Source organism: Macrotis lagotis, chromosome 1, assembly GCF_037893015.1.
Source record: "Macrotis lagotis isolate mMagLag1 chromosome 1, bilby.v1.9.chrom.fasta, whole genome shotgun sequence".
Classification (NCBI taxonomy): Eukaryota; Metazoa; Chordata; class Mammalia; order Peramelemorphia; family Peramelidae; genus Macrotis; species Macrotis lagotis.
Genome location: NC_133658.1, coordinates 239,507,000 through 239,532,622, shown reverse-complemented (window position 1 = coordinate 239,532,622; position 25,623 = coordinate 239,507,000). Strand labels below are relative to the sequence as shown.

Here is a 25,623-nt window from a genome sequence, read left to right as displayed (position 1 = left end):
CCAGCCCCAGATACTTGGCACTTAGTTGTTATGTGACCTTGGGCAAGTCACTTAACTCTGATTACCTCGAATTCAGGCCCATCTCCGGTCATCCTGATTAATTTCTGCCTTTTGGACTCAGATGGCTCTGGAGGAGAAAGTGACTTTGCACAGCACCCCCCCCCCCACACACACACACACTCAAATCTGATTTAAGTACATGTTATTGCATCACCTCCCTGGTGTCATGATCTTTTCTGAGAATGACAGACAAACATTAACTTATAAATCATTCGACACAAGGAAACCAAAAGAACTTATCAGTCAATGTCTTAGCAAAGGACAATTGGGTCCCCTTGTGGAGTAATATGAAAGCCAAGGACAATGCCAAAACATAAGTTCTTTTGAAAATCTTAGGAAAATGATAGAAGATGTTGGGTAACATCACCTTAAAAGGAAGAAGCAGAGAAGGGAAAAACAAGTTAACAGAAAATTTGGCAAGAGAGCCAAGATTCCAAAGCTCCAGGGGGAAGTTGGCAGATGAAAAATGGAAAAGATCTATCAAGATTTCTGGTGCTTTACATCACTGATTGAGGTGCCATATTTGAATTCTGATGTCATACTCCCTGATAGAATTCAGGAGGAAATAAAAATGGAGCTAAAGCAAAGAGGGGAAAAGTAACTGAATTATTCACATCTATGCAAAAAAGATTCATATTGAAGGTGAAATTCTGAAGGCTTTGCAGAATGGATTCTCAATATGAGAGGATCATAGAAAACGGTTAAGAAAAAAAATCAGGATTTTTAATGTTAACCCCCCCCCAAAAGATGACAGAAAATAAGTAACCACTGGCTCTTTTTGATCATTGTAGAATCTTTGTGAGAATAATCTGTAAACTCATCACGGGTATCTTGATGGAAGTACATGAAGGAAGCAGGATGAATTTTGCAGATTATTTATAGCAAACTACATCTTCAATCATATAACCTATTGAAAGGAGCAAGGTCCAACTATGCTTAGAATTTGGTTATATTAGGATTCCTTAAAAGCTGTAACAATGGAGATAACTTTCTTTGACCTTCTGATTATTAGTGTCAAATGTTGCATAAATTGAGATACCTTTGAGTGCCTAGGTCAAACTGAAGGATTCCCAAACAGTGATCTTTAAATGTTTCTGTTAGTGATGTTGATTATATTGTACTGATTGTATCATTCCTAGAAACATTAAAGAACCTCTGAAGTTAGGATTTGATTCATAAGCACTCAGAAAAGTTCAACCTAAGAGCTCATACAGGAAAGACTAAATGGATGAAATCTGCTTTTTTATTCTTGGAGTCTGAGAGTTGGGTAGATGACCCATAGGACATAAATCGTGGATAGACCCTACATGTGAATCATTTATGAGCTGGGCCCAGAGTTTAACCCTTCATAAGGAAAATTTATGTAGTGCTTTTAATGACACTAAGCTCTTCTGGGGAACAAATTTTTTCAGTTGTACCATATAACTGTGATTCATAAAATATCTTTTCCTAAGGAGCTGGGTTTGCAGATAACTCAAATGGTGATGGAGAAATCCTTGTTAGATGTCAGTCAATATAAAGAACCTACTCTGTGCTAGGCACTATGCTAAGCATTGAGGATACAAAAAAAGGTGAAAAACAGACCCTACTCTAAAGAATATCATAATCTAATGGAGGAGTCAGCATACAGTTATATAAAAACAGGATATATATATAGAGTAATTTGGAGTTAATCTCAGAGGGAAGACTTTAACAGTAAGGAGCATTATGAAAGGCTCCCTGTAGAAGATAGGACTTTAGCTGAATTTTGAGGGAAGCAAGGAGGTAGATATTGGAGAGACTTCCAAGCATAGGAGATAGCCAATGAAAATGGCTAAAGATAGGAAAGGATCAGTAAGGAGACCAGTGTCACCATATTCCTGAATCTGTGGAAGGTGTGGGGGAGGTGTAATAAGGCTGTAAAGTAGGGAAAAGAGACCAGGTTATGAACTGCTTTAAAAGCTGGAGTAAATCCTGGAGGAAATAAGGAGCTACTGAAATGGATCACATGGTTCCTAGAAAGAGAGACATGCTCAGACCTGTGCTTTTAGGAAAATCAATTTAACATCTGAGTGGAAGATTGATTGAAGTGAGGAGAGGTTTGAAGCAGTAGTCTAGGCATTAGGTGATAAGGGCCTGCACTAGGGTGGTGACAGTGTCAGAAGAGAGAATGAAAGGATTCGGTAACTGATTGGCCACGGTGAAAGAGAGTGTAATGTCTATATAGTGAGACTGAGAGAATGATGGTAACCTTCATAATAGGAAAGTTAGCAAGAACAGAGGGTTTTGGAGAAAAGTAATGAGTTCAGTTTAGGACATGTTGAGTTTGAGATATCTATGAAGATAAATGGTTGAGAAGTCTGATATGTAATTGGAAATGAGAGACTAAAGGTTGAGAGAGGTTAGTTCAAGACAAATAGATCATAGAATCATGTTCATAGAAACCAGTTCTTGGGATCTGATGACATCTCCAACTGAAATAGTATAGAGGGAGAAGAGAGCACAGGACACAGACTTGAGGGAAAATTGTGATTAGAAAATTCTGTGGATGAAGATTCTCTAAAGGAAACTAACAAAGAATGGTAGGAGAACCAGAAGAGTTGGTAGAGCAATGTCATGGAAACTTAGGGAGAAGAAGTTGACAGTGTCAGAGGTCAAAAAGGAGAACTGAAAGAGCCAGTTAGTTTAGTGATTAAGAAGTCATTGGTAACTTAATAGAAAATAATTTTATTTGAATGATGAGGTTAGAAACCAGAAGGTAGAAAGTTAAGCAGAGATTTCAGAGAAAAGGAATTGGAGGTTTTGATTATAGATGCTGCATCGATTATACACTCAAGGAATACAGCCACAAATGGAATAAAGGATACAGTATTCTAGTTAGCAGGAATGGCTATATCAGTTTTTGGAGGATGGAGGAGACAGTCTATTACATATAGTCTACATACAATAAGGAAACAGCCAGTGAACTAGGAAAGATTGAAGTTTAATGAATAAATAAGGATGATAGAGCAGATTGTTAGAAAAAATAGAATAGAATGGGAATACTTGTGCATGTAAACTGATGAAAAATTACCCAGGAAATGTATGTCATCGGAGATCTCTGATCAGAAAAGGAAGTGGATTGGTCATTTAGGGAAAGAAAGGGATAATTAACTAATGGGAACTTGTGTGCTCTATTGGTATTTGAATAGTGTCAGGAGATCTAGAGAAAGACTCTTAAGTACTTTCTAGACTCCCTGAGGAGGATTCATAGGAGGAAATAAATGATGAGGAGAAATAGATGCATTACATTCAGCCCAATGGGAGGAAGGTACCCACAATATCACACATGCTTCTGAGTATGATAATGTATTTGGCAACTTAAAACTCAGGATCTGAGGAGAATTGGGGCAGACTAGGAGCTATAAATGGCCTTCAAACTGCTCTTTCAATTGTGAGTACTCCTCAATTTTTTCCTTAATCCTTACTTTCTGGATCCAGAGATCATTAGATGTGGAGCATAAGGTAACTTCCATTCTCTACCCAGGTTCAGTGATCTTAACCTAATCCCAGAAATTCTTTGTTTGAACTTTTCAAGAAATGATAATTTAAGCCATTGCCATTTCCCCCTGATTATCTAGTATCTCAACAGGTTGTATATCATTAAAATCTATAATTTTGTTTTGAGGTTTATTTGACATTGAAATATGTTCCTGGATGCTCTTGACTTTATAGCTTTTTGCTTAAGGAACATATTGTCTTTTTTTTTTTAAATTAAAAAGAAAAAAGTAGAAAAATTGTTTTTTTGGCATGTACTTTCTTTGTATTTTGTTACTAGCAGGTCCCATTGTGCTACAGGGGATAGCAGCTTCCAGGGCACGTCACCTGGCCATGACTCCCAAAGTGAAGCATATTCTGCTTCTTCCCGAAAGTTGGTGAGTGGTGGTCGTACGTCTATCCGCAAGCCGACTTATTGGTTGGAAATGAGAGGGATCAAAGCAGCTTCTCATCCCCAAGGTGAAGGTATGAATCCTATTCCCCTTGCAAAAATATTCCTTCTGGGATAGGGAGTTGACACTATTATTGATAAATGTAAATTCCTATAAACATAAAAATTGTCAAACTGTTTCTTAGGCATAACAAAATTGTAGGGCTTTATGCCATCCTAGATTGATAATACTTGTTCTTCCTGCCTATAGAGTTTTTATTTTGGCTATCTCAGCCCTAATCAGAAAGTTTCTGGTACTAGATTATGACCTCAGGGTAACATGGTAATGATAAAACTTCCTATCCAGTAATTCCTGATCTTCCCTGGTGCTTCAGTGATTAGATTTAATTGGTATCATTCTCTGTTTCCAACTTATGGACTAATAAGCTATTCTTTAGGTTGGCTTACAGCTATACCTGTATAGTGTTCTTTAACCTTTGCTCTTCTCTCAGATGTGAATGAAGTAAAGGTGGATCTTCATAGAAGAACTATTTTACCTAGAAATGTACATACCTATCTTTGTGAGGTTTCTGGTTTTTGAAAACATAATGGATGTCTTGGTAGCAGATGTAGATATTCAGCTTCAAGTTGAACTGCCATCTGCGCTTTCCTTAGTTTCAGGTGGAGTGTCAGGCAAAGGGAAGAGGAAGACTATTGGGGAAGAAGATGAAGATTATGAAGAGTTCCCTCAAAAGAAGCAAAAGCTTTCTGGTAAAAGAAATGACATGTACCTTCTTTCACAAGGTAGCTAGGTTTGAGTCCTGCAGAGGTTAAAAGAAGTAGACCTTAGTAATGATTTTCGAATCTTTGTCCTTGTCTAACTTTCTAGTTCTTTAAATCTCTTCCATTCTAAGAACTTGGAAAAACCTTTGGATGGCTTTAGTATATGTCTGGGTAATTCCATGACTTGAAAGAGAGTCAACTTTTTAGAGGAATAAAAGGATTTTGGTGTTAGACTTAGGGGCTAGCAAAACTGATGTTTTGGATTTCACCTGTTTCTTGTGATAGGAAAGAAGCAGCGGCCAAGAGCTCAACATAGCCCCAGAACCCAGAGCCGTTATATCCGGAAGGATCCACCAAGTTATCCAGCAGGTATGTGTATCACTAGAGTGAATGAATGAACATAATTTATTAAGTATTTACTATGTGTGGAGTGTTGTGCTGAGGACTGGGTATCATATGATCTGTAGGTCATAGCCCTTGAGGGTTTGATAAAGTATATTCTTTCATTCATTTTCACTGAAAAAAATCTTAGTTTTAAATTAAAAAAATTTTTTTTTAATTATTTAAGGCGGTGGGGTTAAGTGACTTGTCCAAGATCACACAGTTAGGTAATTATTAAGAGACTGAGACTGAGGCCACATTTGAACTCAGGTCCTCCTGACTCCACTTTGCCACCTAGCTGCCCCATATTATTTTCAAATTTTTAACCATTTTATATTCCCAGGGGATATGTTAGCCTGAACTTTTCTTTTCCTGGTCTTCAGTAGCCATAGCTACAAAGAAAGGCAAAGATTGTAGTAGCTTCAGAAGCAGTTGCCAAGGTCCATTCTCCAAGGATTACATCTCTGGACAGTGGCTGTGGGAATTAGGTTGGAAGCAGGAGCAGTGGTCTGGAAAGAATTGTTGTACACTGAAAATAGGTCTGTCTCCTCTTTCTCAATATATTTGTAGTGAAGCTAAGAGTGTTTGAAATTACTCTTTACTGTGGTGGTTGAATTGCCATTCCTCCATTAAAGACTTCCAGTGCCTGAACTTGGTTTGGAGGTTCCCTAGTATTTTCAGAGGCTATGGCAGGAAAGTACAATGTCTCTCAGAGTCTACCAAACTGCAAGAGCTTTGAGTAAAAGCCCAATGATGGACACTTTTCCGAAGATTAACTGGGCTAAATTTGGAAAATTACCAAAAATTTGGCTACCAGATAATGTTTTCTATTCCAACAACTTATGTAGCTGTGGATAAATTAGTAGAAGAAAGATGAAAAAATGAATCTTTGAAGTGTTGAAGTACTGTTTTTAGAGTCCTTGATTGGTTTGTTTCTTTTAGAAACAAATTCTCCTTTAGCACTCATTTGAGTTCCCAAAGAGATGTGATTGAAGTGACTATTCATTCCCTGAGAACTTTGAGGATATGCCTCCTTGATGTTCACAATCCTGTGAGGACGCAAAGGTTCCATGTTGTGTCCTCATTGGTAAAGTAGTGCCTTAATCTAGTTATGAGAACATGCTTTTTGGGGGGGATGTTCATCGATGTGTGAGGTGCTTTCTTCTTTGCTCTGCAGGCAGTGTGGAAGAGCAGTGGTATCTGGAAATCCTGGATAAAGGTCGAGTCTCTTGTCCAACTTGTCGGGCAGTGGTGAGAAAGACAGTAGAGGGTCTAAAGAAGCACATGGGAAACTGCAGACAGGTGAGATTGGGATTGTGAAATGGTTGCACTTATGTCCTCAGTTCTCCAGTTCTAGATACTGCTAGGCAATTTACATTAATTCAATAAGTATTTATTAATCACCTACTATGGACCAAGCCAAGTGTGAAGCACTAAAGATACAAAAACAATACAGTCCTTGCCTTTTAAGGAGCTTATATTTCATGATAAATTTGTGTTAATGAGCTGCTTTTCCTTGTCCTCCAGGAACATATATGAGTAATTTGAATTTTGTGTGCCTGTCATGTCTTGGATTAGGGGATAGCAGACATGCAGATTTGAGCAGATTGTGTGACTTATGTGTCTCTCTGATTATTGTCTCTCTGATTATTCTTGTTAGTTTTTCTTTATTTATGGCATTGAGGGACTCTTTAATCCTTCAGGAGATGTACACCTGTCACCACTGTGGAAAGCAACTTCGGTCATTGGCAGGGATGAAGTACCATGTCATGGCAGACCATAATAATTTGGTAAGAAAGCTTCTTGGTTGTTCTGGACCATTGAAAAGCACATGGTATCATATACTTTTCATCTGGATTGGTAAAAAGTTCCCACAGGAAATATTTGAGGCTGAGACTTGGACACAGCAGCATGAGCTGATGGACTTCTTTTGTCAGAGGATGTTGAACACTAAAACCTGAAGTTGAATCTACAGTTAGTGTGACTGTGTTACTTATAAACCTGTGATACTGGTCCCAGATGAAGACAGGGCTCAGAGATCATTAAAATTCCAACTGGCTAGGAGAATAAAGAAAAGTTTAAGGATTCAGACACCTTATAGCCCCCATCCATCTACCTTCTTAAACTGATTTCTTGCCTTTAGGTACTTACTGCCTTGTCTCTCTCCCTTTTTTTGTTCTCTGCCTAAAAGGTAGATATTTATAAAGTGTTTTGAAATCCTTAAAGCCTTGTATGAATGCAAACTATTGTTTAACTCTTAACATTTGCCTATTTTTTCATCTTCCTCTCTTTCCTATTCCTTTTCAGCCTATCCTGAAAGATGGAGGAGAGCTAGATGAGCCAAATGAGCGAGAACGACTTCGGAAGGTCCTAAAGAGGATGGGAAAGCTCAAGTGCACGCGGGAGGTAGGAGCCTTCCCTGAACCAGGATTTCTTGATCTCTGTGCTTCATCTCTGTATGTCTGCCTGAGATCAACTTCTCTTGCCCTTAGCCTTGAGGGTACATTCCTTTAATCCTCCAGAATCACTGCCCCCTCTGCCTTCTCTCTTCTCCCCTTCTGTCCAGAATAATTCCTGTTCCTTAGATTTTACAAAGTTAATGAACTTTCCCCTCTGGTTCCTAACTTATTAGTGAAACTCCTTGAAATAAGCTTTGTTTTCTTTTCCCTTTTTCCCCACTCTAAACTTCAGGTATGACTTATTTTTACTGAAGTGGATGAAAAGATTCCAAGCATAAGCTTCTTAGAAAATCTAGATTGAAATTTTTGTGTTGGTATTTATTTTGATATTTGACTTAGGCTGGATCACTACTGAGCTATTATAGTCTTTAGTCAAGACAAGTTTTTCTTTTATTTGTAGCCACTCTGGGGCTTAGGGTAGAAATTGAGGTTGGAGTATGAAAAGAATTATGTCAATTGGGGGATGTTCATGTTGTAATATCAGGAGGAAGTACTGAGGCTGTGGAATTTGGGGAAGTGTGTTAAAGGGAATAAGATTAGATTTTAGACCTCCTTCTCATGTTTAGAGTTGCTCTGGCAGCTTCACAAGCATCATGGGCTACTTATATCACATCCGAAAATGTGGCAAAGAAGCTGCAGAGTTGGAGAAGATGACATTGAAATGTCACCATTGTGGGAAGGCATATGGTTCAAAGGCTGGACTTGTGTATCATCTGCGATCAGAACATGGACCTGTGAGTACTAATTGCCTGCCAGATTCTGTCAGAAGATACCCAATAATTCCCCTTTCTTCATTAATTTTAACTCTGGCATATGGCCTTTTTAATATTGTGAAATATTTTCATCTCTGGAATGTTAGTAAATCAGAAAAGCCAGAATTAAGTTATCATGGTCTTCCTAGAGACTGACTGAAAGTTTCTTATAATTGAGAGGGAAGGAGTATGTATGCACCTTACCTCTGTCCAAAGTCATATTGGGAAGAGCATGTGGGCTTTTTTTCAGAGCAACCAGAAAAGATACCCTTGTATCATAAGATATCTTGGTCCTTGGTCTAGCATCTTTATTTACTTAAGAATCAGTTCCTTTTTGTTTTAGATTGTAGAGTTGGGCTAACCTTTCTCAGCATTTAACAAGCCAATAGCTGCTGAGTTCTGTTTGGATGTTTATTTGATGTTGAGAATATTGTAACTTTTTTTTCTAACTGACTTAGATTGCTCATCAGACCTGGTTTTTTCCCGTGACTCCCACCTACAGATGCCCTTCTTTCCAGAGTCAGGCCGACCAGAAAGCTTAAGAGAACTGAGTTTGGAGACTGGTAGTGGGGGTCGTGTACAGAGGCGTTCAGCCAAGGTGGCTGTATACTACCTGCAGGAGCTAGCCAATGCCGAACTGGCCAAAGAGTGGCCCAAGAAGAAGGTGCTTCAAGATCTGGTTCCTGATGACCGGAAGGTGAAGTTGAAGCCCAAAAATTCATCTTGTGGAATGCTATACTCACTATGGCAAAATGATTTCACTTTGGCCAGTCCTTGCCATACAGTGCCATGACTAACATGTATCCCCGTTATGGAAATTAGCCCTATTCTAGATATCTCAACCTGGAAAAGGTGTTAGATAATCTATTTTATTCTTTTCCTCAGAGTTGTCTTAACTCTATAGACTAGACTAGACATTATGGTCATGCATTTCACTATAGGGATTGACTTTTTGCTTAGTGATTGCTCTGTTGTGTTATTTATTGCTGACTATATAGAAGAGTTAGGGTATGGGAGCTACATGATATATTTAGGTCATCTAGGAAAGGAGCAATGGTCTAGATAGGGGGCAAAGACAATACACAATGAAAGGAATGGTGATTACATGAATGAAAGTTTAAATAGGGAGGGAATGGGTCAGAACATAGGTTTGTCCAGGTATCTAATGAAGGGAAATGGCTTAGGTCTTAATTGAAAAAAGTGTAATTTTGGAAACAAAAGATTGAATTAATTTTACATACTTGTTTCTGTTCTAAGTAGGATAAAGTATATTTGTAGCTGATTGTCCATGTGTAACTTATATCAGATTACTTGCTGTCCTGGAGAGGAGGGAAGGAAGTGGGGGAGGTAGAAAACTTAAAAAAAACTTACAAAAAGATGAATGTTGAAAACTATCTTTGCATGTAATTGGAAAAAATAAAATAACATTCAAAAGAAAAAAGTATATGTAGCTTTCTCATCAATCTCTTCAAAGAGCCTTCCTATCTATAGATTGATGATTCTAGCATGATAAATGCTACTATCACAAGCCATGAATATAGCCAGAATACAGAAGTCTTTTCTAGAGGAGGACTTCCTGAGTGCTTACTGTTCTTTTGTATATATGTTTTGATAGCACATTAATCAAAAGCACCTGGGATCATAAATTTAGAGTTGGAAAAGCCCTCAAAGGTCATTTAATCTGACTTTATTTTACAGAGGAGAAAACTGAAGTCTTCAAAAACTAAGTAATAAACCTTGTCCCTTGATTTCAGGTTCATTCCAATTCAGCAATTTGGTTAAGGAAACATTTGCCAAGTACTTACTTTGTTCAAGATGCAGATGAGGCTGAAAGTTTAAATTCATCTTGTTTTACATTTTTAAAAATTCACTTATATAATAGTCAACCCAAAACTTAGTCTCACAAGTGTCAGTTTCAAAATTATACTTAAGGAATTTATGGGTTTTTTCATCTTAAGATACCTAGGTCATAAGTAGGTAGAGTTCTGGGCCTGATGTCAGGAAAACCTAAGTTTAAATCTGACCTCACTTAATAAGTTATGTGAACTTTGGCAAGTCTCTTAACCATTTTGAGTTTTAGTTTCCTTATTTGTAAAATGGAGATAATAAAGTAGTATCTCTTTCCCAGGGTTGTGAGATCAAATGTCTTGACTATGTAAATTGCTTTGTGTACTTTAAAGCACAATATAAAAAAACATTCTTATCATTATTATTATTTCATGCAGGACTCTGGAATTCCATACTTGTCAACATGAGGGACTTGGGGTAATATTAGGAGTATATTAATCAGGGTCTGGGTTTTTCTGACAAACTATATATTCTTGACCTGTAGCTGAAATATACTCGTCCTGGACTACCTACCTTCAGCCAGGAAGTACTCTACAAATGGAAGTCAGAGATCAAGATGTATCATCGTGTCCATTGTCCCAACCAGGTGAATTTATTCATTTCCATTTATTTGTGTCTACTTTGTGTTTAGCACAAAGATGGCCAATACAGAAAACATAGAAAACAGTAGGAGTTCCGGGGGGACACAAAAGACATAGAAAACATAGTTGGTTGCTCTTCATTTCAAAATAACTTGTTTTTCTATTTACCATGGTGGGAACAAGCATTTCTGATCTTTTAGTTGCATTACAATATACTTGCATGATGCCAGGTAGTATCTTTATTACTCGGATTTTCAAGAGAAAATTAGAAACCACAGGATCTAATTATAGATCTTTACGAACTTTAAAAAAAAGTGTAATCATATGGATTTGGAGGACTAAATAACATTTAATACCCATTTCATCTGAATTCTTTTTTTTTCTGTTTGGTCATTGATGTCAGGTGAAAAAAAATAAATTGGCTGTTTATAGGTTATACTCATCGCATACTCAATAGTACAATATGACAATTTGAAAAATGAATTTGATTTTAAATGCCATTAAGAAAGGCTTAGTAGCCAAGACAACATATATAATATTCTTGCTATTAAAATCCTACTCTTTGTTATCACCATGAGCTTCAATCTCTTGATCCCTCAGTTCTCTTCCAGGCTATTTCTCTTATACTAGCCACTCTTTCCTCTTTTCTTCAACTGTGTACGTAACCTGCTTGTATATTTTATTCACATTAGATTATAAGTTCCTTGAAGGCAGGAATTACTTTTGCCTCCTTTTGTGTCCTTTAGTATTTAGTACAGTGCTGCCACATAGAAAGGTAAGTGTTTATTATTGATTGATATGAACTAATTGTTATCCTTGGTCCCAGTTAGATCATGTTGTGAGTATTTTTTTCAGTTCCAGATTCCACATTTTAGGAAGATGATAAGCTGAAAGTGACCAGAGGAGGGTAAACAGCATGGTGAGGGGACTAGAGGACCGTGCCATTTAACAATAATAACAGTAAAAAAACTGACTTATATATAATCCTTTCAAGTTTGAAGACCACTTTATGTTGCACCTCACAACAACCATGTGAGGTAGGTACTATAAATATCCCTGAGGTAAAGATGAGGCAACTGAGGCTCAGAAAAATGACATGGTTTTCACATTGTTGCATAACTTTAAGTATCAGAGATCGGATGTGAATCTGTATCTTGTTAATTTCAAGACCAGTACTATGCATTCTGCTATATGTCCATCCACCACATCACATTATTCTTAGGAAGTTTGGTTGAAGAAATCAGAGAAGAGAATACTTAGAAACATAATGACTTTCTTCAAATATTTGAAAAGCATCAAATATGGAAGGGGGTTAAACTTGTTTCATTTGGTCTCAGAGACATGGACAACTTTCTAATGATGAGAATTGGGTAGAATAGAATAAGCTCCTTTGAGAAATAGTATATTCCCCTTCCCTGGGCATCTTTAGTCACATTCTAAATGTCTATTTGTCAATGTTAAAAGAAGAAATTCTTCACCAGAATTGGATTAGACTAGGTGACCTGTGGGATTCTTTTCAGTGCTTAAGATTCTGTGATTGTCTTTTTTCCTCTCTGTTATTGCTTTTGGATGTGTAGATATTCTGTTATTTCTTTCTTATTCTTGATGTGCTGTTTATTAGTCTCCATGCTCTTCCCTGCAATGTTGGACTCCAAAGAACTTGACCAGGCTGTTGGGAAAGAATGTTGTTTTGAGTGGTATTAACCCTGTTTCCTCTTTTATCCTCCAGGGTTGTGAGTCTGTCTACAGTAGTGTGTCTGGTCTCAAGGCTCACCTGGGCACTTGCACATTGGTTTGTAACTTTACTTAATTTGTACCCTCCTATTGCCCAAATACCTTTGTCTAAAATCATCTGACATGGGGGAAAAAAACAGTTTAGGTGAACATCTGTTTGTCAGTCATCCTGGCATCTTCAGAAGCTGGTTTGGATAAGTTCTTGTTTGGTCTCAGTGCTCCTAGTGTGATTTGGGCTTGGGGCAGTTAACTATAGTCAGAGAAGACTCTGAAGAGTCCAGCCTAATCACAAATCATCTCCATTTTGGAAAAATCTAGAGATGATAATATGAGTTCTGTGGCCAATCGAGAGATTCAGCTTTGCTTGAATAGATTGAGGCTTAGACTGAATCTAAACTTCCATGTTCACCTGAAACTTAACCTTTTTTCAGGATTAAATTGCATCCTGTTCCAGATTGGAGAAGATTCCCTAAATTAGTCATAACTGTACCGACCTCTGTGTTAGGAGATAGGACAGGATGCCAGGTCAACAGTTATTTACCTCATTGATCTCTATTCATATTCACCCATGTGATCTAAAATCCAAAAACCATGGGTAGGTTGCATCATGGAAAGGTGCTTCTTTCTAGACCCATTTAGAAGCAACTTCTCATAAAATGAGTATCATGGACCTGAAGCTTCAGGAAGGGAGAGAAATCTCAGTTTCCTCCATGCAAGATGTGTCCAGGAATGGTTATTCACCTTGGCTTCAGTTTCACAGAATCTCTACACTAGATGTTGTGGATGGTACTCTTTGTCAGGCACTCATAGTTAACAAAGAGATTGTAGTGAATTAAAGAATGGAGCTCTCCAATTGTTTTGCTTTTTTAATGGAAAGAACAGCAAATTATTATATCTAGAATTGAGATTAGGGACCTACAATAAGTATGATCCTTTTTTGGAAGCAAGGAAATTAGCATATGAAAGTGGGGAAGAAACTGGGAATATAGAAACATTTTGATGTTCATGTGGCAAAAACAGAAGAACAGGTCATATAAAAGATGGGATTAGGGTTTGGTGCAGAACTGCTTTAAGGTATGTATGTCCTTGGAAGTATAAAAGCAGAAGCCAGTACCTTGACATAAATCCTTTCCATGATGCTTTACCCTTCTCTCCCTTCCTAAGGTCAGCTCCATCTTCCTTCACTTTTATCTCTTGATATTCCTAGACCTAGTGCTAAATTCTTGGATTTAACCAAGAAGCTACTGGTTTTCTTTTTTCCTCTCTCTCTCTCTTGGAGACAGGGAGACTTTGTGGCTGGAAAATATAAGTGCCTCCTGTGTGAGAAGGAGTTCGTATCAGAGAGTGGTGTCAAATATCACATCAACTCTGTCCACGCTGAGGTGAGGTTTCTGTTTTACGTAAGTAGTTTTTGTAATTTGTGACCCTTGGTGTTTGAAGCATTCAAGTCTTTTTGTCTTCATTTGTATGTTCAGAAGAGGCATTAATATTTTTCAATAAATTCTTACTGCTTGCTTTTTTTTTCCTACATACCTACCTTATTTTTCCTATAACCTACCTTTCCTTTGAAGCAGAGATCTATCTCATATATCAAAGAATTTTTTTAAAGAAAAAGAGGAAGAGGGGCAGCTAGGTGGTGTAGTGGATAAAGCACCGGCCCTGGAGTCAGGAGTACCTGGGTTCAAATCTGGTCTCATACACTTAATAATTACCTAGCTGTGTGGCCTTGGGCAAGCCACTTAACCCCATTTACCTTGCAAAAAAAAAAAAAGAAAAAGAGGAAGAAAAACAATCAGCAAAACCAATCTACACATTGGAAAAAGACTGAAAATATTTGCAGTCAATGGCCATACCCAATGACAGCCCACCTCTGCAAAGGAGTGGGTGAGGTTTCTTGTGGCCAAGCTTGTTCTTTGTAATATTGCAACATTCATTTTCAATTGTTTTGTCATACTTCTTTTCAGTTATATTGTTGTTGTTGTTATGTTTATTGTATTCTTGTTTCTATTTCCAGTTCTTTGCAACCTCCAAAAAATATTTTGGTGTTATAAGAACACTGTTAGTGGCCTCCTTGGGGTATATGTTTATCTGTGGAGTCTTTGGGCATTTTGATCATTTTATTTGTATAATTCTAAATTGTTTTTCTAAAAGTTGTACTGATTCACAACTCCACTAAGTATAGTTTTAATGTACCTATCTTCCCACAACCCCTACATTGATTCTTCTCATCTTTTCTCATCTTTACCAATTTGTTTGGTGAGATAAGAAAGTTTGGGGTTTTTTTTTAAATTCACATTTCTCCTAGTAGTAGTTTGGAACATTTTTTCATATGATTATTAATAGTTTGTAACTCTTTTTTGAGAACTGTTTATTCATATCCTTTGACCAACAATCTATTGGGGGGTGGCTTTTCACCTTAAAACGTATAAGTTTTTTTATAATTTACAAACCAAATCCTTTTCTGAAAATTTGATTCAAGGATTTCCCCCCATTCTTTTGCTTCCTTTCTCATCATAGAAGAATTAATTTAAGGGGTGGCTAGGTGGCGTAGTGGATAAAGCACCGGCCTTGGAGTCAGGAGTACCTGGGTTCAAATCTAGTCTCAGACACTTGATAATTACCTAGCTGTGTGGCCTTGGGCAAGCCACTTTAACCCCATTTGCCTTGCAAAAAACTAAAAAAAAAAAAAAGTTTTTTTTCCACAGGAACTTTTCAACTTCATGTAATCAAAATGACCTATTTTTTCTTTTGTAATTGCCTTTATCTGTTGTTTGGTTAAAAAATAAAGCCACCTTTATGAAAAGTTTATGATCTCTTCTAGTTTTTTTATAGTTTGGTCTTTAATAAATATGCATTTATTCTATTTAATAAAATTGGAGCTGGGAAAAAAATCATAGAATTAAGAGAATTTCATTTTTGTCTAAAAGCATGAAAGTTATTTTAGCTATTTTCTCAAATCTAATTTATATTCTCCAAAGTTGTTTTATAAGTGAGAGTTGCCTTGGGATGGACACCTCTCAATAAAGAGCAGCTCCTAGCAACTTAGTTTCTATTTAGAAAATTTAGACACTTATCTCCTGCTGACTTTGCCTAGATTCAGATTTTTTTTTTTTAGTTACCATATGGTAAGACAGTTTCTCTCCCACCCAATTCTTGTCTCCAATGTACCTTTTCTAATCTATTTATAATAGTTGTAACCTTTTCTTCCTTCTCTGAATTGCCTTCCCCCAATACCTGTTTTCTCTCTGTACCTTTGTCCTTTCTCCTGTCTTCTCCATTTGTCTTGAATTAATGATCTTTCTCTTTTGAATCCCTAGGATTGGTTCATGGTGAATACCAACACAACAAAAAGCTTTGAGAAGCTGATGAAGATGCAGCATCAGCAGGAGGAGCAAAGGAGATGGCAGCAGCAGCACAAAAAGAGAATGTCACCAAGGGCTGGTAGAAAACAGCAGCGACCACCAGAGTCTATGCCAGACAAGAAAGAGTCAGATCGTCGGGGAGGGAAGAGTCTGGCAGGCTCAGCTTCTTGTGAGAATGCAGAGGGAGAAGAGCTAGAGCCAGAGCAAGTGCCCATGCCAGTGTGTTTCCAGACAGTGAAGCTCTCAAAGACCAGCCATAAACGTGGAAGGAAATAACAGGCCAGTGCTGGAGCATCCCTGTGTGAAGGGATAGGGCCCTCTTTCCCAGAGGCCCTGGAACTGGGGAGTCCTCTCAACCCTTTCCTCTTTAGTAATTTTCTCAGTCATTCCTACTTTCTCTTTCCTCTTTGAACTTCTGGGCTCCCTCTCCCTAGAAGGTCCTGTCTCCCTAACTCTTGTGCAGCCTTAAAGTTCCACTGTCATCTTTACCATTCTGACATCATCCTCTTTCCCTCAACAAGACTGGGAAACTCCTGGCTGTTGGATGTTTCCTCCTTGAGGTGAAGTGAGCATAGTTAAAATATTAAAAGGTTTAGGGTTGGAATCAGGAAAATTTTTACCTGCCTTTCCTTCCACCTGCTACTAAAACTTACCATCTAATCTGTAAAACAATTCAACTTCTCTTCACCACACACAGTTTATAATATTATGCTTCGTATATAACTAGTCTAGATACCTCTATTTGGTGTCGACATCTGTCAGGCATTTCTTTCTGTTAGCCCAGTTGCTCCTCCTGATGGCATGACCTTAATGGGGCAATATTAAATGTAGAAAACCCAGTTGAACCTGGACTCAGAGTAAGTCAGAAGAAATGCTTCTTATACTGAATTCATAGTCTTGAAAAAATAGGCTCAACAGAAATACATGAATAGTTGTAAAATGATAGGACAAAGCAAGTATTATTGTCCAATTTAAGCTTTTATAGGGTTTGGGGTCACATTTGTCATCAAGATCAGCTCCTAAAAGCTCTATGTTCTTAGTTTTGTTAAGAGGCATTTCACTAGGTATACTTGGCCTGTTGTTCCTAGTGATGCCATTTGTGTCAGCAGCTTAAATGCACATTATTTCTCTCTCTTGGGCTTCTCTTTAGCCACAATGAGCTTTAGTAGCCGTTCTCCACAATCTAAACCTTTACCTCTCCCTCCAGTCATTGTGCTGCCTCTGCTCTGAATTCTCTCTGGGCTATTACCCTATTGCAGAGTGGTAACTATCAAGAGGACCCTCTCTTGGGAAACCCCTTGGTCTAGTATCCTGAGACTTCAGGACTGGATGTAAGTAAGCACTTAGCCAGAGCTGAATAAAAAAAGAGACTTCCCTCTTTACCCTTTTGCATATCCAGCCAGTCCCCCTTTTAGGATGTTTATTTCTGAGATTGACTTTTTTTTGGGGTGTCAGTTGTATCAGCTTCTCATTATTCTTGGTCTCACCACCTTTTTACCCCAAAATGGAGGTCCTATAGCCTTGATCCCATTTGTCTCATGTGTTATTATTACATGAAGAACCTGATCCTTGTCCCTGGCACATGTTGCAAATAGTGACAAGTGGCAAGAATTACGTTAGATTCTGGGAGACTGTAATTGTTAGTTTTTTTTTTTTTCAAAAAAAATGACAAAACAGGAGTTTGGAGAGATGATGTTAAGTTAGCCCTGTCACTTGATCTCACCTCAGAAGAGTGCCTCACAAGAAGTCCTGTTTCTAATAAGTGGGCAGTAAAACCTGACCTCTTTGCTGCCAGGAGCAGCAGATGGGAAGAAACTCCTGTATTCCTCTATTCTTTCTTGCACAAACGACTATGCCCTGAAGTCCAGGCTATACAGTGAATAGGAACTGCCTGGGAGGGGCAATGGAATGATGATGTATACATCCTGTAAAGTTAAAACTTGGGGTGTAGATGGTAACATTGAAGGAAATAAATGTCCCTTTACTAGACTGATGTCTCTAGCTGTTCTTTGACTTATGTTTGCTGTCTGACACCAGCATGCTGATCAAAATGGTTAATGACACTGAATCTGAAATAAAAATGAAAAGATTCTATAACCCTATGTTGGGTGCTTTGGAAATAGTTTGTCTTTGCCTTTCCTTGGGCCATAGCATTGAAAATAATTGAAATTATCTGTAAGGCAGATACTTGGCATTTTGAATGTATCTCTCCCTGCTGTCTCTCTCATAAGGTAAGCATTCACCTTATGCCAGGGAGCAATGAAGAAGTAAACTCATTTTTGACAAAATAATTACTTTAGAACTGTTTATTTTCCAAAGTTAATTCTTTATTCTTCATCAGAAGTGAGTCACACCCTGGCTTGCCATAGAGGCTATAGCTATTGAACTATTTTCTCTCCTTACTGGCTAAAAATTAATCATGAAAAGAAATAGAGGGTTGAGACAAACTGAGTTGCCTATAAATTTGGGAGTATTTTGGCACCTATCAATCAATACATAGCCTTCAGACTCCTTGCCTAGAACTGATGTGTGTTTCTTAATGATAGAACAGTTAAGAGGTAACTGCCACTCCAGTGTTATCAACAAGGTGATAACTGGTTATCAGTGTCATCCTGTTCAGGTCAAATTCATATCAGACTATCCATATTCTGTGCCCAAGACATTTGTCCGTAACAAGTTGGTTGGTATGAGTTGATAATGGAAGAGAAAAATTGATCTACTTGCTGCTCTAGTTTAGTTTTGGACTGGTGACTTGAGTCCCTATATGAATTTTGGGACTGATGCTTTGAGGTATCTAAATTTCTATAGTCACTGGCACTGTAGTGCCTAAACCCTTTCTGAAACAGCAAGGTCAAACATTTGTTCTTTCCAGATTCCAAATATTCCCTCTGCCTTTTAGACAGCTCGTGAATACAAACCTTTCATCCACACATTAGGACTGTCCCCTTCCATCTCCACTTTTCACAAAATGAACTTGTACTTTTCCAGACACTGGGAAGAATATCAGATGTCCCCATAGTGCTTGTTGTTTGTTCAGACAAATAGAAGAGTCAAAGTGTACCTTTCTGTAAACCAAGGTTAATGATAATAACCTGCTTTGTTGACAACCAGCACATTGACTAAGGTATCCTGAGCTACTCTAAATCTTTATAATGGACCTGAAGCCTCATGTGTCAGGCTACTTCTCTGCTGAGAAAAGAGTTTAGTGTAGGGATTCTTAATCTGGGGCCCTTGAACTGTTTTTTTTTTTAATTAATATAACTATTTCAATATAATTGGTTTCCTTTGTAATCATAGGTATTTTATTCTGTGCATTTAAATATTCTGAGACAGAGTCCATAAGTTTCACCATACTACCATAACACAAGGGTCCATAACACAAAATAAAAGGTTTAAAGTTCCTGATTTAGAGGAAAAGGAAGAAGAGAACTCTTGACAATGTTCCCTATCTATTTTATACTAGGGCTGTTGGTGTGATCTGAGTCTTCAATACCTGTGATACAATAGTAACGATGCTTGACCCTAATTTTTCTTTTAGAGATTCAAAATATCACTGTATAGAACTCAGCTCAGCGGTCTTTTTCTCAAAGATTGCTGGCTCTCGGAGAAAAAAAAATACCCAAGGACTTAGGCAAGTAAGAAAAATGGCAGTTTTTTCCCTCATAGTTAAGAGACTTCACCATGAGATTATGTTAGCTTAAGATAACCTGAATAATATCAAGATTTGTCCAGTCCACTGGAACTGGGGCAACTAGATGGTGCAGTGGGTATAGCACTGACCTAGTATTCATGGGGGACCCGAATACAAATCTGGCCTCAGACAGTAATTACTTAGCTACGTGACAGGTCACTTATCCCCACTGCCTTGCAAAAACAAGCAAAAAAATAGAACTGCAGAATTATCAGAATAATAAGGAGGAAGTTGGTTCCTGCTCTCTACTCTTAGTCATATATAAGTATTTTCTTTAGACTTCAGGGGGCTAGGTGGTGCAGTGGATAAAGCACCAGCCCTGGAGTCAGGAGTACCTGAGTTCAAATCCAGCTTCAGACGCTTAATAATTACTTAGCTGTGTGGCCTTGGGCAAGTCACTTAACCCCATTGCCTTGAAAAAAAACCTTAAAAAAAAGACTTGAATGCTTCATCTCTCATCTCCAGCTCATTCCTGGGCTAGGCTATTTTTCATCTGCTTGAAGGAATAGGTGATGCAATGGATAGACTGCCAAGTTTGGAATCAGGAAACCTCATCTTCCCAAGTTCAAATCCGACCTCAGATACTTCTTAGCTTGTATGCCCTTGTGGGCAAGTCACTTAACCTTGTTTTCCTCAGGTTTCTCATCTGTCAAATGAGCTGGAGAAAGAAATGACAAACCACTACAGTATCTCTGCCAAGAAAACCCCAAGTGGGTCACAAAGAGTCAGTTATAACTGAAAAAGACTAAATAACCACAAATATGACAATTGCACAAGCATTAGGAAAGCCACTTATTTGTGTAAAGTATCTCAAGACCATCTCTTTCTCACTCTTTGTAGCCTGGTGCTATGGCTCTGTGTTTCCCAATTCATGCATGTTTATGGGTCTAAGTAATTACACACACATGAGGACACTATAGACTAGGGGGAAAATGGTATAGGGACTCACTTTTTTTGCAATAACGGGGGTGGGAGGGGGAATAACTTTAGGAATAAAAAACTCTCAGGGAAGAAAACTTCCTATACCAAAGCAGGATGATACCTTCTCTGCAACTTACAGTTTTAAATGGTTGACTGAGCAATGAGAGATTATGTGACTTGCCCAGGGCTAGATGATCCTCTAGTAACAACATGCTGGCACTCTTTTTAACATACAAAAGTGATGATGGCATAGTGAAGAAATCTATAATTTCTTGATCTTAGGTATACTAGATTATGCATATTCATAATAAAGACCCTCAAAATTCAGAAGACAAATATTGAATAATTTATTCACTAAGAATTGCATAAATATAGCAGCTGAACTACTGGGCTTTTGCTTTTTATGTCTTTCTTGGCATTGAGTTCCCAAAAACTACAACATAAAAAGGATTTAATTTTCTCTTTTGAATGTTAGAATTGAAGGTTCTGATCCTGAGCACGCCAACAAGTATACCATACATATGACTGAAAATGTTATAAACAAAGATAACTACTATAAATCCACAATAATCTGAAATAGTAAAACTATATTCCCTAAAAACTAAAACATCTAGATGAGGGTCCCAATACATTATAAATGTACAAATGACATGTGAAACTAATTCTATACTAATAAATTGGGCTTAAGAATATTATATGGAGTTCAGAAGGGTGGAGAGTCAGGGATGATTTGGAATCTGAACTAAAACAGCATCTTTTTCTCTCAAATGTCCCTATAGAATAGGCATTCTAAATCATTGCAAAGACTAGGCTACTACAATATTACTATTTTTTCACTGCAAAGCTTTGTTTAAAAAGACCAATCCTGACATTTTTTCACTTATCATCTGTTAAATTCAAAGTTAAACATAAGCTTCTTAGTTTCAAATAAAAACAATTCTACTAAGAAATGGGGAATTCTATTGGGTCACTTTCTTGTCCTTCACCACCACAAAGCTACTTGACATATTTACAAGTGTACTTCATACTGGAACACTGAAATACACCGCATGCAAAAAAAAGGTAATTGCTAGGTTTTGGCAAACAAGTTTAACATCCCTTTTTCCTATCCCTAAGTCCCAGATTTATTAATAGCATTTTGACTGGGTCCTGTACTTGTGTTGGAATGGGTCAGCCAAATGGATGTAAAGGCCAAGGCAACGAGAATTAGAAATAATGGATGGGTCCCGTATTTGCTAACCTAAGATTTAAGAATGTCTACATTAGCACCATAGAGTCTACATAAGTGGTTGCCATCAAAAAGAGTTCATCCTTTGAAGAAAATCCTGAGGTTTTAATGCTCTTCTGATTCCCTGTAGGGAGCTTTCTGATAAGAATCCAGGGAAGCCAGTTCAGTTCAGTGTTAAGATACTGGAAGATTTCAGGAAGATCCTGTTTTATCTTCAGAAGATGAGTTGAATGAGGGAGATATGGATAACTACAGGAATTAAATATTAAATATTTACCAGTACTACAGAGGAAGTGTTAAGTGACCATAACTTTCCTGCTTCTAATTCAATAAGCTATTATAAGTCATTTTCAACAAGATTTTACAAAAAAGGGTTTTTAAATGTGAACTTTTCTACTGTTTTGTTTCATCCCTCTATTTAGGCTGACTGAAAGACTGCTCTTTTATATTCCTTTCATTTTTTTTCCATTTTAAATTATGAGATCCTAGAGGGCAGGGATCACCTGTCTGCTCTGTATAGCAACTAATAATATCTGCTTAGATGGGTATATAATAAATATTCTCACTAATTAGGATGAATTCATCTTTGGTTTGGTATCTCGGAGAGAGGCCAGTGTGGTCTTTGGACTACTCTGTTCTTTTTGGCAAGGAATAACTCTTAGTAGTTTACGCTGTCTCCCTTGTTTGATGCTCTCTATGCAACACTGCTCTAGTTGCAGTTGCTGCTTCTGCTTTCGTAGTCTAGTCTTCTGGGCCTCCAACTGTTGGGCTTCTTGAACAAGTTGTACCATTTCCTTATGTAATTTTTTGTTCTCCTGTTGCAGATGCCAGGTGAAATTAAGGATAGATTTATCCGCTGCATGCTCCATTTCGTGGCTGTGCTTTCCCATCATGGTTTTCCCCAGCAACATCTCTGCATCAGACAACTGATTCTTCAGTACTCTCCACTCTTTAATAAGATCACTTTGTGCTCTGCGAAGGTTTTCTTCTGCCACCTTCTGAACTCTTGGTTTTTCCATTTGCAGTGATTTGATATGCTCCTCCTGGGAAAGCTGTAATGTCCGTCTATCATTTAATGCTTGAATCTTTTTTTTCAGGTGGGCCTGGATCTCTTCTAGTTGCAGCAGCTCCTCCCGGAGCACTGATATATGGGACTCATAACTGGAGACCAACTCCTGATGTTGCCGCTGCATCTGCTCCAATTGTTGAGTCTGTTGATCCCATGCCTTAATTGGTGCCATCTGTTTTTTCTTGGTTGGATCAGGGACATATCCCATCAGGAGATGGTTGTCACCTAAGAATGGTTGAATTTCAGCTTGCATTTGGCAATGGTCATTGATGAGCTGCTTTCTCTGGGCTCGTGCTTTCATCAGTTCCTTATTCAGCTGGGCCATTTTCTGCTCTACTTGTGCCTTTATCTCCAGCTCTTTCTGCACCTTTTTCTCCAACTCTGCCTGTGCCTGAATCAACTCCTGTAGCTTTTTGCTGCCCATTATCAAGGTAATATTACGCTGCAGATGCAAAGTCTGCCATGTCATTTTGGGACTCCGAAGGAACCTAAAGGAAAAGCAGCCAGAAATACATTATTTGTGAGCTATTATTACCTTGATGTTACATATATTTTCCTTGACACTCAACATGTTATGCTTTATTGCCTCAAGCCACCAACCTTATTCTTTCTCTTAAGCAACTTTTAAAATTCAGAGGACAATGTGAACTGTTTTTGTTCAAATGGTATTCTTTTACTGAAAACAGACTGAAACTCCCTATGTGCCTTTGTAAAGTTTTATGAATTCATGTGGCCAAAAAATTCATTATTTGGTTACCAACCTCTAGATATGAAGTTTGTTTGATCTTAGCTAGAATGGACCTTGGATGGCAATATTGCTCTACCAATCTACTTTTTCCAGCTTGCTAGGATCTATCACAGCTTTTGGCCTCTGGTCATAGAACCTTGGGAGGTAGGGGAGATTACGGAAGAAATGTACAAAATTATGCCACTGTATTGTAAGAATACAGTCAGTCATTTTGACAAGGAAAAAACCTTATTTAAGAAAAGGGGGGTTGGCTAGGTGGCACAGTGGATAGAGCACCGGCCCTGGAGTCAGGAGTACCTGGGTTCAAATCCGGTCTCAGACACTTAATAATTACTAGCTGTGTGGCCTTGGGTAAGTCATTTAACCCCATTTGCCTTGCAAAAAAAAAAACTAAAAAAACCCCCCCAAAAAGAAAAGAGGGTCTAGTTCAATGTGCTCTGGTTTGATAAGGAGTTGGCTGGATACAGTTCAGATTTTAATCCAATTTCTTATATTATCTGAAAATGCTCTAATCTCAAAGTTGAGTTTCTATCCACTAAGTTCAGTTCTTCAAATGTAGTTATTACTAACATCCTCAAATAAATAAAAACAAGGCCTAAACCCCCCCCCAAAAAAAAAGAGGATCAAAAAAAGGGAAAGGATCACTAATTGGGTTGGATGGAAAAATAACAAAATAGAAGACAGAGTTGTCCATGTCTCGAGGGATTAAATTTGTTCAGTTTAGAACCAATAGCAAGGAGGGAAGTTGCAGAGAGGGAGATTTAACTTGAGAATATTTACGTATGAATTTCATATTAATTAGAGCTATTCCTAAAACATGCACATTTATGTACTTGTCCTACCTATTAAAAATAGAGCTCTTTGAAATATTGTTATATTATTTGCATTTTTGTCCCCAGCGCCTAGCACGGTACCTGGGGAGGGGTAGGTGTTTAATAATAAATGCTTGTAATTGGAGTCTTCTGGAAGTTCTCTGGCAAAGGTTACTATTTGAGCATGTCGAGGGGATTTTGGTCTTATGTGTGGGCTGCACCAGAAAGTCTCCCAAGTTCCTTCCAACTTCTTACCTGAAACAGATACTCTGTCCAGTGCAGAAAAAGAACTGGGCAAAAAATCAGGAGAATCTTCTTGCCAAACTGTTGCTCTCTGCTGCCTTTTAATCAGCTAACCCTTTCCCCACTTGGTCTCCGCTCCCCCCTACCCTCTTGGAGCTCACCTGTTCCCGGTACTCAAGTGTCGTTCCCCAAAAGGCTGTACAGGGATGCCGGGGTCGATCAGGGTAAGATCCCCATGGGGGGTGTAACATTTCAACGACTCCTCCCTCTTGGAGTTTCTGGGCGCCCAACAGTTGCCGATGCCCAGCCCTGGGTTAGGACCGGAGCCCCGCACCCACTCTGGAGCGTCGCCGAGGCAGGGGTTTGGAGAACTCTTGTGTGAGGGCTCGGGCACTGCACAGAGAACGCACAAGTCGCTTGTGCTCGGTCCCTTCCTGCCTGCGGCCGCCGCTCCGTGGGGACCCTGGGCACGAGCGCCCCGTCCCAGTCGGCTTGCTCCCTTGCGGGACTTTGGGTTCTTGTGCAGTTCCCGGTCTTGCCCCAGTTTGGTGGCGCCCGACTTTCTGCCGCTTTTGAGGCCCGATCTTCCTTCCGCCTCCTCCCCGGTGCTCCCTCTTGGCTCCTGCACAGTGGCGGGCTTGTGCGGCTCCAGGGTCAGGGCTCTCTAAAAGTCCGGGGGCCAGAACTGTCCCAGCTCTGCCACTCCGCCTCACATTCCATGCCAACCTCTGGGCCCCGCTTGGCGCCGCCCCCTTGTGTGGCCCCGCCTCCTACGCGATTCTCAAATCCCAGAGCAGGCCCCTCCCATGTCCCCGCCCCCTCGTCCACGCTCCTCAAATCCCAGCGCAGACCCCTCCCTTATCCCCGCCCTCGGTCCACGCTCCTCAAATCCCAGCGCAGACCCCTCCCTTATCCCCGCCCTCGGTCCACGCTCCTCAAATCCCAGCGCAGGTCCCCTTAGCCCCGCCTCCTCTTCCACGCTCCTCAAATCCCAGCGCAGACCCCTCCCTTATCCCCGCCCCCGACCACGCTCCTCTGATTCTAGACTCAGGCTTTGGCCCCGCC

General features: G+C 38.9%; 2 protein-coding genes across 10 annotated transcripts in view; one reads left to right on the top strand and one right to left on the bottom strand.

Annotated features, from left to right (window-relative positions):
* The window catches only part of ZNF512 (zinc finger protein 512), a 43,149-nt gene extending 18,260 nt beyond the window's left edge, over window positions 1-24,889 (top strand). For 3 of the 9 annotated variants that reach the window (XR_012473450.1, XR_012473449.1, XR_012473452.1), the window contains one exon: window positions 3,860-3,948. Coding sequence is in view for 5 of the 9 variants with exons in the window: in XM_074209820.1 (XP_074065921.1) it covers window positions 3,857-4,041; window positions 4,622-4,717; window positions 5,015-5,098; window positions 6,288-6,412; window positions 6,814-6,900; window positions 7,418-7,516; window positions 8,136-8,303; window positions 8,824-9,018; window positions 10,654-10,755; window positions 12,480-12,542; window positions 13,768-13,866; window positions 15,802-16,122 (1,624 nt within the window). In the remaining 4 variants the exon portion in view is untranslated. Of the gene's footprint in view, window positions 1-3,856; window positions 4,042-4,621; window positions 4,718-5,014; window positions 5,099-6,287; window positions 6,413-6,813; window positions 6,901-7,417; window positions 7,517-8,135; window positions 8,304-8,823; window positions 9,019-10,653; window positions 10,756-12,479; window positions 12,543-13,767; window positions 13,867-15,801; window positions 17,949-22,783 lie in introns of those variants that run through there. The other 6 variants (XM_074209819.1, XM_074209823.1, XM_074209821.1 and 3 more) reach the window with 4 other exon arrangements.
* On the bottom strand, window positions 18,178-25,358 carry CCDC121 (coiled-coil domain containing 121). The gene is made up of 2 exons (XM_074209824.1): window positions 24,720-25,358; window positions 18,178-23,243 (listed from the first exon to the last, which is right to left on the bottom strand). The coding sequence occupies exon 2, from the start codon at window positions 23,222-23,224 to the stop codon at window positions 22,256-22,258; it is 969 nt and encodes a 322-aa protein (XP_074065925.1). The 5' UTR covers window positions 23,225-23,243; window positions 24,720-25,358; the 3' UTR covers window positions 18,178-22,255.
* Between the last annotated feature and the right edge of the window lie 265 nt (window positions 25,359-25,623).